The sequence below is a fragment of the Schistocerca americana genome, chromosome 5 (genome assembly GCF_021461395.2).
Source record: "Schistocerca americana isolate TAMUIC-IGC-003095 chromosome 5, iqSchAmer2.1, whole genome shotgun sequence".
NCBI classification, from domain to species: domain Eukaryota; kingdom Metazoa; phylum Arthropoda; class Insecta; order Orthoptera; family Acrididae; genus Schistocerca; species Schistocerca americana.
Genome location: NC_060123.1, coordinates 234,104,164 through 234,121,872, shown reverse-complemented (window position 1 = coordinate 234,121,872; position 17,709 = coordinate 234,104,164). Strand labels below are relative to the sequence as shown.

The 17,709-nt window shown below is 42.8% G+C and overlaps 1 protein-coding gene across 1 annotated transcript in view; it reads left to right on the top strand.

Moving 5' to 3' along the window:
* LOC124616286 (opioid-binding protein/cell adhesion molecule homolog) overlaps positions 1-17,709 on the top strand; it is a gene marked incomplete at its 3' end in the record, with an annotated part of 87,621 nt that overhangs the window by 52,404 nt on the left and 17,508 nt on the right. The window contains exon 6 of the mRNA XM_047144589.1: positions 12,224-12,358. Within this exon, the coding sequence (XP_047000545.1) occupies positions 12,224-12,358 (135 nt within the window). The remainder of the gene's footprint in view (positions 1-12,223; positions 12,359-17,709) is intronic.

Here is a 17,709-nt window from a genome sequence, read left to right as displayed (position 1 = left end):
GCAACTGTGACATCGTATTTTAAGTGTACTGAAGTCAAAACCGCATAAAAAGCAACACTGACAACGATTTTTAAAAGTCTTGAGACTGGCACAAAGCATGTTAACGTACTGTCCGTTTTCTGCCACAACAGATCTGAATGTTTCAGGGGTCACGTTGAGAATGCATTGCTGAATATATGCCTTCAGTTCAACTACGTTTGTAATCAGAGCACTTAACGCAGAGTCTTTTAGATAATCCAACAGCTAAAAGTCACGCGTATTAAGATGAGGTGATTTGGACGGCCAGATTGTAGGGAAATGACTGCTGACAATTTTAACATTTCCAAAATTCCTCTGCAAGAGCTGCTTCACTGGCTGTGAAATGTACAGGAGAAAGCCATCTTGCATAAAAATGATCCTCTCCATATATCCGCGCTGTTTAAGAGATGTGATGACGTTGGTGCACAAAAGTGTGTTCTCAAGTTCTGTTGAGCTACAGGTCCACAGTAACGGTTCTTGCAGATGTGCTTTACTAACAGCGCGTGATCCTGCATTGAGACGGTCATGCTGAGCGTGACGTACGCTGTGTCATTTATTTCGCGTATTCTGTCACTTCCAGTGTTAAAATCATTGTTACGTTTATTTTGTTTCCATAACGTTTCCCCCTGCTTCGATAATATTCCATTGAAATTAGACGTCATTCTGAGCAGTGTCTCGTTTTTTGCGGCGTTTTTAAGCTGGAACGTTAATTATATTCACTTCGTATAGCGTCAATTTATAGGCAGTTAATTTTATCATGGACTTCTCTCCAAACCTCGATAAGGATAACAGGGCACGAATTGCAATAATTTCGGCACATAAAAGAAGATTTCACTGAATGATAACTTCGCTGCATGCCTTGTACTTTCACGCTAATCACAGCACCGAATGGATTGTAGACTGATAAAATCTTACCGTATGACAGTCCCTCCGTGAAAGATAGTTATCTACGAAGTTTTCGGTCGCCAGCTCTGAAGAAGAAATTTGGTTTGAATATTCCAAAATACAAATACACTCCTGGAAATGGAAAAAAGAACACATTGACACCGGTGTGTCAGACCCACCATACTTGCTCCGGACACTGCGAGAGGGCTGTACAAGCAATGATCACACGCACGGCACAGCGGACACACCAGGAACCGCGGTGTTGGCCGTCGAATGGCGCTAGCTGCGCAGCATTTGTGCACCGCCGCCGTCAGTGTCAGCCAGTTTGCCGTGGCATACGGAGCTCCATCGCAGTCTTTAACACTGGTAGCATGCCGCGACAGCGTGAACGTGAACCGTATGTGCAGTTGAAGGACTTTGAGCGAGGGCGTATAGTGGGCATGCGGGGGGCCGGGTGGACGTACCGCCGAATTGCTCAACACGTGGGGTGTGAGGTCTCCACAGTACATCGATGTTGTCGCCAGTGGTCGGCGGAAGGTGCACGTGCCCGTCGACCTGGGACCGGACCGCAGCGACGCACGGATGCACGCCAAGACCGTAGGATCCTACGCAGTGCCGTAGGGGACCGCACCGCCACTTCCCAGCAAATTAGGGACACTGTTGCTCCTGGGGTATCGGCGAGGACCATTCGCAACCGTCTCCATGAAGCTGGGCTACGGTCCCGCACACCGTTAGGCCGTCTTCCACTCACGCCCCAACATCGTGCAGCCCGCCTCCAGTGGTGTCGCGACAGGCGTGAATGGAGGGACGAATGGAGACGTGTCGTCTTCAGCGTGGGAGTCGCTTCTGCCTTGGTGCCAATGATGGTCGTATGCGTGTTTGGCGCCGTGCAGGTGAGCGCCACAATCAGGACTGCATACGACCGAGGCACACAGGCCAACACCCGGCATCATGGTGTGGGGAGCGATCTCCTACACTGGCCGTACACCATTGGTGATCGTCGAGGGGACACTGAATAGTGCACAGTACATCCAAACCGTCATCGAACCCATCGTTCTACCATTCCTAGACCGGCAAGGGAACTTGCTGTTCCAACAGGACAATGCACGTCCGCATGTATCCCGTGCCACCCAACGTGCTCTAGAAGGTGTAAGTCAACTACCCTGGCCAGCAAGATCTCCGGATCTGTCCCCCATTGAGCATGTTTGGGACTGGATGAAGCGTCGTCTCACGCGGTCTGCACGTCCAGCACGAACGCTGGTCCAACTGAGGCGCCAGGTGGAAATGGCATGGCAAGCCGTTCCACAGGACTACATCCAGCATCTCTACGATCGTCTCCATGGGAGAATAGCAGCCTGCATTGCTGCGAAAGGTGGATATACACTGTACTAGTGCCGACATTGTGGATGCTCTGTTGCCTGTGTCTATGTGCCTGTGGTTCTGTCAGTGTGATCATGTGATGTATCTGACCCCAGGAATGTGTCAATAAAGTTTCCCCTTCCTGGGACAATGAATTCACGGTGTTCTTATTTCAATTTCCAGGAGTGTAGATTTAAACGTACCTTTTCCAGCAACAACAGCATTAATTGGAATTACCACAATCTTCGACTGTCATGATACCTCAAAAATTACGATTTTGATGTTTTAGATTTATATAAAATTATTTGAACAAGGAGTTACAGGGAAATAATACTATGTTTATGACTTCTGCGAAAAAATTTGAAGCAGAATTTTAGCTACCAGTTTACTGCACTAAGTCACATGAAGTGTGGATTGTAATATTCATTTAATAAACGTTCTTGCCTCATTTGTCGTATATATTGTGGTGCTGTAGTTAAAGTTTGTAGAATGATAACTGGCTAAGCTCTTCACATCTCCTAAGAGATGGAGACTGATGTGGGATAATCTTGCTTTCCAAAACCCGCAATTTCCGGAGATGACTTTGCGACACGAATGCCACAACCACACCAATTTCCAGTCGAATTTATATAGCTGCAGCACACACGAAACATTAACGTCGCCAGACAAGACACAGCGACCTCAGCACACCACGCTACCCTACCTGTGACAGTCACCTTTTCTTTCTGTCCTCGTCACTAGGCGCCAAGATCTTCCACACAACTCGAGCTGAAACCCCATAGAGTATACCCAACATTTTTATGAGATTTCTCAACAGTTTAAGATATTTTCAGATGTCTTCTAAATATTACAGTCGTTACGACTACAGTAAGCAATCGCTCTTAATTTATTCAATCAATAAGTATTCATTCATTTTCTTTTAATAGGCAGTAAGAGAGATTTAATATAATTCGTAAAATCGGTACCTCAGGTATCGATTTTTATGGTTGCAGTTTAAGCAAAAAGTTTAGTAAATTTTTAGTCAAATTTAAACGGTTACATCACAACCTCCATTAGTTTTAGTAGTGTGTAAATTCCTTTGCTTGTGAGGCGAGAGACGCAGAATGTGCCGAGCATGTCTGATCGCGGTGGTAAACATGTTACAATCGGTTATCCGTTCGTTTTCCTGCAAACAATGAACAATAGTGCATTTAACTTCATTCCAGTTATTTTTGACGTGAATCCTTGATGCTCAGAGCTTTGTAATGGTATGGAAATGAAATATTAGGAACGTAAAGAAGAGTATTGACCTAAAAATTCATCGGAAGCTGTGTGTTACAACCCAATGGACAACTGTTGCAATATTACTTATCTGCACATCGTGCAGCAAAATGAAATAAAAAATAGTGTCATGTAACTTTCATGTTCAAACCGTATGCTCTTTCCATTCTAGGAAGTATTCGTTGTCTTCCCTTGACCAACAAAGTGGGTGGTAAAGAGATGACGATCTATCTGCTTTGGTCGATTTCTTGAAATGAAATACTGGAATTTTATTTCTCGTTGCGTCAATGATGTCAATACTGTGTTCATAGTTATTACTCAGAAGTAAGTGAGGTGATGCCTACACACTCAGTGATTCCTTGGGCACGGAGCATCTCATTTACGCATCTACAAAATTTTAATTTTTATATTTTTTAATTCAATACTTATTAATTTTTTACAACACTCTTTCACTCAGACGTTACATATGACGTGAAATTAGCATAACTAACATTTATTCAATTAAAATTTTTTATAATGTGAAGATGTCAGGGATGTTTCCTGGCTTCTGACAATTTGACATTTCACACTTTCAGCTTTCCCGTTTCCAGTCTACAACAGCTTGTGGCACAACCCGGACTAGCCGGACGAAGTGGCCGTGCGGTTAAAGGCGCTGCAGTCTGGAACCGCAAGACCGCTACGGTCGCAGGTTCGGATCCTGCCTCGGGCATGGATGTTTGTGATGTCCTTAGGTTAGTTAGGTTTAACTAGTTCTAAGTTCTAGGGGACTAATGACCTCAGCAGTTGAGTCCCATAGTGCTCAGAGCCATTTGAACCATTTTTGAACCCGGACTGCTTTATGGGTGCGATATAGGCCCCCACGCGATTGGGTGTTACACAATTTCAAGTTGTCAGCATTCCGGTAGTCAACGTCTTCTCTGACCTGGCCATCCTTTCTGTCATCCAAGTTGCATAAAACGAACCAGATGGCGCGATCATCAGACACTCGACTCGCATTCAACAGGACTGATCTTCAAATTCCGATCGTCTATCCGGGTTTAAGTTTCCCGTTGTTTTATAAAACTACAAAACAAACGCCTGTAATATCCGTTTGAAAAGGACGCGCCGATTTCTTTTCCAATCCAGAATGAATATTTCACTTTTTTGCGGACTGTGCTCTGGGTGCAACTTCTTGGTAGATTAAAATTGTGTGCCGAACCGAGACACTAAACCGTGACCTGTCTCTTTTACATGTAACTGCTCTACCAACTGAGCTACCCAAGCACTACTTACTAAACGTCTTCACAGCTGTAGTACGTCAGTACCCCATTTCATTTTGGAAAGCTCTCCCCGGCTATAGTTAAGTCATGTCACTACTGTGTCCTTTCTTTCAGCAGTGCTAATCCCTCAAGTTTCACAATAGAACTGCCGTGAAGTTTGTTAGGTAGGATATGAGATACTGGCAGAAATAAAGCTCTGAAGCGGGGCCGTGTGTCATGTGTGAGTAGCTTTGTTGGTAGAGAACTTGGCAAAGAAAGGCGAAGGTCCTCCAGATTCGAGTCCCAGTCAAATACACTTTTAATCTGCGGGGAAGCATCTATCCCCATCTTCCCACAGCCAGAACTTCTGTTTCGTCTCTATTCACTTTGTCACTGAGGAAATGTTGAACCCTAAGCTTTTTTCCTTTGAGGGAAAAAATTGAGGCAGCATATCACGAAACATACCATGTAAATAGCATCATTCAAAGATGGCGGCTACAAGTATCGACAATTGCATCAAAACACTGGAAACCAGTACACAGCATATAGTACTCACCATTGTACCACATATTAAGGTTTCCTACTGTTTAATTCTCTTGTGTTGCAGGAGCATTATATTTACAACAACAGTGAACGATAATTAAATATACGTAAGAATGGCGTAAGGTACCATTATCGAAATTCTCCAAAATGATTCAAAATCTCCACAGTACACTCATATCCAGAAAAAACAGAATACCTTGAACGACTAGAGACAGGACGTTCATACTTACAGGATATGTGAGTTAGCTTGTCCTGCAGAAGCATGTGGCCTGCCGCCTAGTAAGCACGGAGTCCGCCATAGGCCCCGATGACTTGTTCCACACGTGATTGCATCGGGGCGTATAAGGCGCGAATGTCATCCTGTGGTATAACCATCCATGCTGCATTCACATGGTTACAAAGTTCATTGGCGGTGGTTGTCATTGGGTCACAGCGCTACACTCGTCGTTTCGCCATATCACACATTTTCGACTGGCAACAAGTCTCGCGATCTGGCGGGCCAGGGCAAAAGGCTGACACCCTGTGACGTGTTCGTGCAGCAACATGTGGTCGTGCATTGTCTTGCTGAAATATGGCTACTGGGGGGGGTGTGCAGAAAGGGTATGGCTACGGGTCGCAGGACGTCATTCACGTAGGTCACACTGGTCACAGTGCCCTGGACAGGTGCCACCTGTGATTTGTGGTTTACCCAGTAGCGCCCCACGCCATAAGGCCCTAAGCTGGTGCTATATGTCTTGTGCAAAGGCAGTCACTGTGATGTCGCTCCCACTGTCTGCGGCGAACCAAAATGCGGCCTTCATTTTCAAACAAACAGAATCTGGATTCGTCCGAAAACACTATCTTTTGCGATTTCGGTCCCAGTGACCTCTGTCTATACACGATTGCCCTCTGCACATTCGTCATAGCCGAGGAGGACGCACATCTATCCAGCAATGCCATTCGGATGTGGTATCGTCATGTTCTACGACCTTCCGTGAACCATTCGGTACACACCCCTTGCACTGCTGAAGCATTCCGTCCCACACGAGCAGCAATTTCCCGGATGTATGTATCACATACTCTCAAGCCAATAACGCGTCTCTTTCAAACTCACTAATCTGACGGTACGGTTCGCGTATACGTCTTCGAGGCATCCTGCACGTCTGCTCAAGTCACACTGATCCATTACCTTCGGTTTATAGCGACAGGAAATTTGTGACACAAATTGACTGAAAGAAGGGGTCGGTTGAATGGAGATGGAGATATCCTGAGACAATATTGACTATTCAGTTCAGCAATTTCTAGAAGTGTGTGTGTATGTGGCGGGGGGGGGGGGGGGGGGTTAGGGTTTAGAACTGAAGGAGAAGACCTTCGTGTGAATACAGTAAACAGGTTCAAAGGAATGCATGTTGTAGTAGTTACGTAGAGATGAAGAGGATGACACGGGTTGGACTGGCGTCGGGAGCGGCTTGAAACCAGTCTTCTGACTGGAGACCACATCAATATACAGAATGAGCTGCTACTGCGGCATGACAACTGAAGAGCGTACCTAACTGGGTATTGTTTCCCATACGAACTCATAGCCGTCTTTTGTGTGACGTTACTGAACGTAGTCGTAAACAGCACACATTTATTCCTTGATGATTCAACTAGGCTCCTTCTGGGTCGGGTGAGAGTGGACAAAGCTCTGGCAAACGTATCAGGGCACCTACTATTCAGCTGTGTCATCAATAGCCGGAATCGTATACACCACGTATTTTTCCTCGGTGATTTAAGGAGGTGTCTGAACCCTCCAGAGTGGCCGAGAGCGCTAACGCGCTTCTACCTGGACTCAGGTAGGCGCGCCGGCAGCGGGTCGAATCCTCCCAGCGGATTAACAACGAGGGTCAATGTCCTGGCCAGTCTGGATTTGGGTTTTAGGCGGTTTTCCACATCCGTCTAGGTGAATACCGGGCTGGTCCCCACGTCACGACTCGCAGACAACTGAAACACATTCGCACTATTTCATGAGTTACACTAGACACAGTCAGTTGGGGTACACTATTTCCGCCCCTGGGGGGTATTGGGTGGCCACAGGAAGGGAATCTGGCCACCCATTCAAAGTTAACCATGCCACATCAGTATTTACAAAGCAGGTTGGGATAAATGCTTGGAAAGTGAGAGATTTAAGAAGATATCTGCATGGTTGGCTGGCAGAGGTCTGGCAGCTGCGTGTTGGTATCTACTGTTTTGTTTTTCTAGCTGCGTGCCGCACAACCCACACCGCCACACTAAGCCGAAAACCACTATCAATATTATCATATCATTGTTTGGAAACCAAAATCATGCATACTTTCTCTGAATGCCAGTTAAAAAGAGATTAAATTCCTTCGATCTCGAAAGAATATTCGTTCTGTGAGTACAGAAATCTCGGAGCGTTGCAGATAGCTGGAAATAATCATGCACTCGTGTAAATATAAGCAGAAAAACTTGTACTTCTATTCTTTAATAAAGCTTAGAAGAGAATGAACTAAGGTGCAACGCCCTCACTGGATTTCAAACAGAGATAAACCACACCCGACAACATATGCAAGCAAATTATTTTGAAGGTCCTGCGTTCGTGATTTTGCGCTAAACTGAACAGTTATCGGCCATTTATCCTCTAAAATTTTCAAGGATTTTAGCAAGTCCCTTCAAGAAAAACTGTTTTCTACAATTTTTTTGCCTTCTTCGGGTCTTGGGATCTTGAGGATTTGAAGGTAAATAATGTCTACATATTCTATGTAACGATTTATTTATTTATATGCACTCGATGCTGCCCAATATTGGTCTGTAAAAAAGCGTGACAGCTCTAGATAGCTGTCCAGTGATCTAGAGTATGGCCAGCGTAATAACACTCAAGATATCTCCCTAATCACGCATGGCACATGAACTCTCTGTTCTCATAATGGTGACGGACAGTCCGTTAGCTCGTGTGGCGAGCATTCACAAGAAGTGCAATGAAGCCAGTCAGTACAGATTTTAAAATAACTAAAATTAAATGACTATATTTGGAAAATAACATAACTGTATGAAATAGTTCAACAATTATTTGCCACATTTTTAACATAGGTTAAAAACGTTATTACTCGTAACTGACAGGCACTCATTAAGCCATCTCTACAGAGGTGAACATTATAATGCATAGAACGCATTTTCAATTTTTTCAATTCCTATCATACTTGTATGTTGTGGGGCGAAAAAAACGCGAATAATTCAAACTGGAGAGTACTGCGTGATATTTTCAGTCATTATAGAGTATTAAATTCACGTTAATTATATTTTCAGTTTTAGCAATACCAATCTTAATTGAATATTGCATTGCGAAAATACGTGAGTAATTCAAATTGGAGAATACTCTGTGATATTTTCATGTGTTATAGATTATTAAAATCACACAAAATAAATAACTAAGTACTCATTCAAATGTACTTAACAGTAACATAATATGAACAAATCGTAAAAATTTTAAGCTTCATTAAAGGTTTAGGCAATTTTTTTAAGTACTTAGTCCATAAAGTTGATTATCTCAGTGGTATTGTGTGGATGTAATACTGTGCAAAGGAGATTCGTTGTCTAGAAGGGCTTATACATAATAATCTATTTTATGAAATTATGTAAAGACAATAATTATAATCTCGAACTGTGATGCCATATAAATAAACTTAATGGGCTGGAGCAAGGCATCTAGTCAGACAGTTTTCCATTTAAATATTTGGAAGAAATATCAAGTTTTGGGAAGAACGCATATGTAGGTAACAATTATTTGTTTGGGCGAGAATGGGCTGGAGCAAGCCATATTAACATTTTTAATGTATTTATTTAACATGATCAGATTAGCGCTCTTAGACTATGTCTTACTTCAGGACAAGCGTTGATACATATTAACCTTTTTTATCAAAATGTAATTATGTAAAGACAATAATTAAAATGTCGGATTGTGATAAGTAACACAATTTTATTTTTCTCAGGCCAAGTTATGCCTTCTGTCATTCTCATTGTGTAGAGTAACCTCGCAACACATTCTTTTTTCCTGAAAAATGTCACATTAAACACTAATAATTTTTAAACCTGTGCAACATAATTTTCTGTGTGGTTATGGTTAAAATGGATTTCATCGATGGGAGAGCAACCACTTCGAAACACCGATGACAAAATTGATCCATCACTTCATAGACTCATGAGTTAGAATCTAGCGATGTGAAGAGGTATGCTTTTAAAGGGACGACAGCGTAATGCTTTAAGATATACCCTGAAGAACCAAGGAAACTTGTGCACCTGTCTAATATCGTGTAGGGCCCACGCAGAAGTGCCACAACACGACGTGGCAAGGACTCAACTAATGTCTGAAGTAGTACTGGAGGGAACTGACACTATGAATCCTGCAGGGTAGTCCATAAATCCGTTAGAGTAAGAGGGGGTGGAGATCCCTTTTGAACAGAACGTTGCAAGGCATCCCAGACAAGCTCAAAAATGTTCATGTCTGGGGAGTTTGGTGGCCAGCGGGAGTGTTAAAACTCAGAAGAGTGTTCCTGGAGCCATTCTGTAGCAATTCTGGACGTGTTGAGTGTCGCATTGTCGTGCTGGAATTGCCCAGGCCTGGCGGAATGCACAATGGACATGAATGGATGGCAGCTCGTGGTCGTGCGGTAGCGTTCTCGCTTCCCACGCCCGGGTTCCCGGGTTCGATTCCCGGCGGGGTCAGGTATTTTCTCTGCCTCGTGATGGCTGGGTGTTGTGTGATGTCCTTAGGTTAGTTAGGTTTAAGTAGTTCTAAGTTCTAGGGGACTGATGACCATAGATGTTAAGTGCCATAGTGCTCAGAGCCATTTGAACCATGAATGGATGCGGGTGATAAGACAGGGTGCTTACGTATGTGTCACCTGTCAGAATCGTGTCTAGACGTATCAGGAGCCAACATCACTCCAACCGCACACGCCCCACACCATTACAAACCCTCCACCAGCTTGAACTGTACCCTGATGACATGCACGGTTCATGGATTCATGAGGTTGTCTACATGCCCGAACACGTCCATTCACTCGATACAGTCTGAAACGAAACTAGTCCAACGAGATAACATGTTTCCAGTGATCAACAGTCCAATATCGGTGTTGAGGTGCCCAGGCGAGGCGGAAAGCTTTGTATCGTGCACTAAAGGAGTCGGCCATTGGCTCCGAAAGCGCATATCGATGATGTTTCATTGAATCGATCGCACTCTGACACTTGTTGCGTGCCTAGCATTGAAATCTGTGGCAGTTTGCGGAAGGGTTGAAGGACTGCTCCTCTGTCACTTTGAACGACCCTCTTCAGTCGCCGCCGGCCGGTGTGGCCGAGCGGTTCTAGGCGCTGCAGTCTGGGACCACGCGACCGCTACGGTCGCAGGTTCGAATCCTGCCTCGGGCATGGATGTGTGTGATGTCCTTAGGTTAGTTAGGTTTAATTAGTTCTAAGTTCTAGGGGACAGATGACCTCAGAAGTTAAGTCCCATAGTGCTCAGAGCCATGTTTTCTTCAGTCGCCGTTGGTCCCGTCCTTGCAGGATCTTTCCGGCCGCAGCGATGTCGAAGAGTTGATGTTTTACCGGATTCCTCATGCTTGTATGCACGGTAAACTCGGGAAACAGTCGAAAGGAAAAATCCCCACTTCATCGCTACCTCGGAGATGCTGTATCCTTTCTCTCGTACGCCGGTTATAGTACCACGTTCAAACTCACTTAAATCTTGATAACCTGCCATTGTAACAGCAGTAACCGATCTAACAACTGCACCAGACACTTGTCTTATATAGGAGTGGCCGACCGCAGCGACGTGTTCTGCCTGGTTACATATCTTTGTATTTGAATACGCATGCCTATACCAGTTTCTTCAGTGCTTCAGTGGTAAGGAAATCTGTAATGTTTGTTTCTAATTCACCTTTCATGCGATAAGAATAAGTGTAGTGAGCTGATAACTAGTCACTGCCTGGGAGAGTAAACCTTTACGTCAGAGAGTTTTCCATTTAAATATTTGGGAGAAACATTAAAATTTTGGAAAGAACGGACATGTAGGCAACACTCATTTGTATAGGCGAGAATTCACTGTCGTAAGCCATTATGAGTGTCGAAAATGATGCAGGGATTTGTTCACACATCATATTGGTTGGTATTTTGTACTTCTAGGAAATAGGCAGATCAGTTTTGGATGGGTCTTGTCGTCATCACGCTGTATCCGATGCATGTGAGGATGTCGATGTATGTGTGCAAAGCTGACGGTACAGAGAAAGTTTACAGGTGTAGAGAAACAAAAAATGGTTCAAATGGGTCTGAGCACTGTGGAACTTAACTTCTGAGGTCTTCAGTCCCCTAGAACTTAGAACTACTTAAACCTAACTAACCTAAGGACATCAAACACATCCATGCCCGAGGCAGGATTCGAACCTGCGAACATAGCGATCGCGCGATTCCAGACTGTAGCGCCTAGAACCGCTCGGTCACCCCGGCCGGCGTGGAGAAAGAGAGACATTAAGCTATGGAACCGGCCGCTGTGGCCGAGCGGCTCTAGGCGCTTCACTCCGGAACCTCGCTGCTGCTACGGTCGCAGGTTCGAATCCTGCCTCGAGCATGGATGTGTGTGATGTCCTTAGGTCAGTTAGGTATAAGTAGTTCTAAGCCTAGGGGACTGATGACCTCAGATGTGAAGTCCCATAGTGCTTAGAGCCATTTGAACTAAGCTATGTGACTTGTTATTGACGGGTTACAAGTTATGGTCACTGATATTTTGTGCATACATATGGTGGCGATTACACAGAAATCTGATAATCAGTTTACAATTGAAACTAATTATAGTGAGCCTTAGTTGAGAAACAGGATTATTTGTGGCGTAAAAAGACATATATATCTTACTTTAGCTTTCGAGACGCAGTTTTGATTTGATTGTTTTCCAGGTGGCGACGGACAACGGCCTGATGTCGCACTACTTCAACCTACACGTGACGGTGCCAACAGCGTTCATCCTGGGCAACGGGGAGTACCACATCGGGGAGGGCAGCACCATCTCTCTCGTGTGCATAATCGAAAATGTACGTTGACGCAGTGTTCTTTTGGTTGACTTTTATAGTTCAAAATTCTATTTCGTTGAAGAAATTAATTAAACATGTTTACAGCTAAAATTATTTGCTGTAGCCTACTGTCACAAATTTTATTTTGCGTACCGACTGCTAGTTTGGTACTAAGTAGCATCGTCAAGCTATTCCTGACGCTCGATCACAGTGTTCCCTTTCCAAATAGGTGTGCGAGTGTATGATACTCCTGCTTGGGAAGAGAGCTGAGGAGTGGCCTGGTGATGGTGCCTGGCACCAAAACCCGTAGCCAGTAGGCAAAATAAAAATTGCGACTATAACAAATAAATTTTTCTGATTATGTTGGTCGCTGTTACAGTCGACAGTGTATTGCAACCATGTCATATTTTAACAGTTTTCCATAAATTCGTTGTTCTGATCATTCAGTTTACAATGAAATTAACACCCTCAGCTGCTTACAGGCGTTGACATACGTCAACGGGGACAGATGAAAATGAGTGCCCCGACCGGGACACGAACCCGGGATCTCCTGCTTACATGGAAGACGCTCTATCCATCTGAGCCACCGAGGGCACGGAGGATAACGCGACTCAGGGATTTATCTCTGGCACGCCTCCCGCTAAACCCACATTCTCAACGCATTGCCCCGCATTACATTCGTAGTGCCCCCGCCCATTATACTCATTACTCGCGGCGCGTTGCCGATTCCCGTAAGAGTTTGGGCACTGTTTGTGCATTCGCTCAGAAGGAGAAGATGGTCAAGTGGCCTGTGAGCCTTAACTATATATATATATATACTAAGATGGTATCTGTTTTTTCGGAAATATATATACTGATCATTCAGATTTGTGAATACCCATGAGACGAAATGAGTTTTCTGTGAACAACTATGCGAAATTTTTAACTTGTTATCGTAGTAGCTCCTTATGAACATTAATTACCTAACTGCTTTGGACTTTCGCCTTGAGAACAGGCACTCTATGACAACAGTTACTGAATTCGTCACATTATGTTCTCAAAATTCTACGATCTGTTGTGTCTACCTTGCAGAGGGTTAGCTTATCATCAGTGTGTGATTTACTGTCGCGTATGTTACGTCACCGCGGTGTTTCGTAGCTTCCTTACAGCTAAGGTTTTATCACTGTCTCCGATTTTTCCGTTTTTACATCTCTCCTCGAATTTTTATTCTTGACACTAAACTCAGTAAACCTTAAGAATTCATCAAGTGGAAAACATTGGATTCTAATAGGAGTGATGATGAAGACAGGATTATGTTGTGTATAAATGCTTATATAATTCAATAGGCGAAAGTCATGGTGAAAAATAAAGGCGGCTACTCGAAGATCATTTGATCACCCACGTGAACCATGACAAATCCCTACAAACATGGGGCGGAAACAAAAGAACGAGTAACCGGTGAAGAGGGAGCACACCTGTGTCTGCTCCAGCTTGATGACACAACAGAGACTTTTACTGCAATTCGTGTCTTGCCGTGGTCACACTCGCCTTCCGCCGGTTCCCGTCTCCCTCCCACAACTCATCGGACCCACAGCGCCTGAGTGGGAAAGCGTCTACGCCACCCTGTCACCCTAAAGCAGTGCTAACCCACATCTCAAAGACGGGTAGTGCAACCGGCTCATTGCATGAACTGTGTATCGAGACTGGCGATTGTAGATTTAGAAGTTGCTGTGAGCTCATGTTCGTTGTTGTAATGTGAAATGTATTCATTAAATAAGAAAATAAACAATTACAGCCATCAGCGTCTCATTTCAGTTTAGGATGTTACATTTTGTTGGCAATATACATAAATGATTTATTAAATAGCGTCAGCCCCACAACGTAGTGATACGACCTCTTCTGTAGTGGTACGTGCTCTATAAGTCTAGTAGCGACGTATTGCAGTACTCCTTCGCTATCAGAACACCCCCACACAAGGTCGCTGTCCATTAGCTACGTAGAAACTTTTACCTAAATTTTACATACTCGGTGTTTTTGCAATTTGTGTCTGAGCAGATATAGAGATAAATGTTCCAGATTAGTACAGCGATGTTAATTTGAGCCACTATGTCGAATTTTCACCTGTGTACCTCCCGTTGCTATGGCTGTGTCTAAACCGATATCATCTTTGGCAACGAGTTATAAACGCTAATAGCGAAATCAACAAGAGTACATTACTAGACCTATCTCTAGTCATTTTGTCACATCAGTTTACACTGGTCTCTTCTCTTTAATTTTCACTCGCTGTACATGTTGTCGAAGTCCATTTGAGTTATTTTATATCCCATTTTCACAAACATCTTGCTAAGCTCCTTTCGCCAAAGATTCTCTTCCTAGCTGAACCGGCGGGTTACGTTATCACTGGATCTTAAGTTACTCATGTTTACAGAAAATCTCAAAATTATTACACATCAATAACCTCTTCCAATACCACTTACGGTATCACTTCCAAATTAAAACGTCAACAAATAGATATTCTAGTGCACTCTACTTTCACAACTGTAGTAATAAGAGTTCATTTCACTGTAAATGTGCTGTGACGATTATCAAAGATGCTTCTCGTTGTCAACTGTATGGCGAACTAATTGACTTCACTTTTCCATAAATTCTTCACAGTTGAGACAAATCTTGTTGCCTCTTAATAAATCCAAATGTTCCAGAGGACACCTAACGCTTTTTCTTTAAAAGCAAGTCGAAACTCTTCATAGAAACTTTATACACATTTTATTAATTTTATTTCTTTCTCATACAACGTGAACCATGTGGCATACATTACATTATATCGCAACCATCTTGCCTAACAGCATGACTTACTGACTCTACACAATTCAAAATTATGCGATATCTTCATTGTTTCAAAAACTGTCGCAATCGAGAGTCTTCCCTGTGGCCATCAAATAAATGGCGAAGTCGAGACGATTTCTTACGTCGATTCCTACCTACGTCGATCATGCAACACAGGAAAGGGACATCATTTGTAGACACCAGATAAACAAACATCTTACTATACATAAACAAGTAAATATTCAACAGTTACACATATATGTTATGATCTTCGTAGCCGTTGCGCTAGCCAATAAATCCAGCTAGGAGCCTTTAAACTATGAGATTTCTCACTGGTGGTACTATGGACTACGAGAAAGGATATTCCCTGGACGATCATCTGGAAATGTCGAAACTCTTACACAAAATTTTCTCTTGGTCTGATGTAGACAAATTTAGATAAGTACAAAATAAATCTCATAGGAAAGAGAAACTACAGAATAATCTACAATGCAAGATTAGTAGAAGTGACACCGTTTAAATAAACTACTTGACAATAAAAGTCAAGCACCCAGAAGGTAAAGAGGAAACTAACAAACTTCATGGATTAAGAGGGTGTGAGTAGGAAACGTTAGGGTATTCTGGGCCACTTACCATGCATCTAGCGCCAGACAGGAGAGACACTCCGTTTGATACCATCAATGACACAGAACACATTCATGCCATCAAGATGTTGTTGGCAGGAAATTCAAAACTCGAAGATGGCAGATGGTGGGATACTTAAAAAATTTAGGGTAGTGGGATAAATTAAAAAATGAATGATAGTGGGGACTTAAAAACTAAAGATAGAATGAGTTAAAAAATTAAAGGTGGCAGATTTAGTAAGTAAAGATGGTGGATGCTACTAAATTAAAAATAAAAACCGAGATGGTACCGGCACAAAATATTTTTCGGGCCAGTCACAGCGCAGCATATTATTCTTTGAAACCTGCCATATTCAAAAGTATTTATTTTCCTGTTATGTTAGAAAGTATGCAGTTTTACTACAGTATTTCCATAATTTTCTTCATCTGAATTAGCGCTATGTAAAAAAAAAAAAAGGGATACCCACATCAAACTCAGATGCGAAGAAATGAGCTGTAGAAACACAGGTCTAACAATACAAAACTTAAAAAATTTTAAACCACTTTATCTGCAATTGATGATAATAAATTTTAAACTAGATTTCAGCACATAACACACGCATCAAGTCACTGAGTCTTGATAGCACGATTTTGTTTCAGATACGTCTTGAGAATAGCAGATCAGAGTCAGTTGTATTGGATTTTAAGGATTAACATTCATTTCTCTTGCTGAAGCACCATTTCATGTGTAGAGCATATCCATCATGCGAGGCTGATGGCGTAACAAATTAATGCTTGAGAACATATATGTTCGGAGAAGATTTCCATTTGTCATCATAATGAACATAAAACATACTCTTTATAAATAGTTAAAAACGAATGTTCACTTAGGCAATACAATTAATGAATTAAAAGTGATTAGCTTACTTTATCCAATATTCTGGAAAACTTCAATATGAGAAATTAATTAAAATATTGCTTTATGCTCCTGTTTTTTAGACATCACCAAAAGATGACAGCACTCGTAAATTTTTGTACTTAACTTAGTGAACCACGCTTGGTGTAAGGCACAACAACCCCTCGACACATTTGAACTGCACTACTACGTTTGGCAGTGCTCATCCCGTGGGAAAAAAAAAAAAAAAAAACCAAACCTGCAAAAACACGTCAGCAACACGAAAAATGACATGGTTTTGCATATCTTTGTACAACTCTCTGCAGGCACAAACGGGAGGTGGGTAAATGGGAGAATGGGTGAGCGAACGAATAGTTGGATAGTAGACAGTCAACAGTAAATGGAAAATGGGTAACACGTAACAGGTAATTGCAAAAGGTTAATGGGTAATTGCTTAATGAGTAATGGGTATATAGGTAACAGGTAAACAGATAACAGGTAATGGGTAACCAGTAATGGGTACCAAATAATGTATAAATGGAAAATGTTAAACCGATAATGGTTAATGAGTAATAGTAAATGAATAACGGTAAATGGGGCACAGTAAATGAGTAGTGGGTAATGGATAACAGGTACTGTTTACAGTTTACCATTTATTGTTTGGCCAGGATTTGGATCTAGAGGTCCTGGCTTCATGACCCAGTTAGGACATTTTTGTTATGTTGCCATCAATGACGTTGAACTGTAGTGACACCACATGAGGGCAATAACCTTGAATATGCTGTTCACCATTTACCGGTGCTGTTTACCGTTCATCCGGTCACCTGTTCAGCCATTTTTTCTCGTTCGTACTTACAAAAAAGCTCATCTATAAAATAGACTGTGTAAATGAGAAAATCATGTCAAATTTACAAGGAACTTGGCAGTGTGAAACCACTTCTTGATTAGACGTTGCACCCCTTCTGGCCGAGGTATATGCATGATTTAGTTGGGAAGGGTGCTACAAGGCCGTTGTATCTCTCCTGAATCTAGTTAGCCCACAACTACTGTAACTGGCTCTTGACATCCTGGTT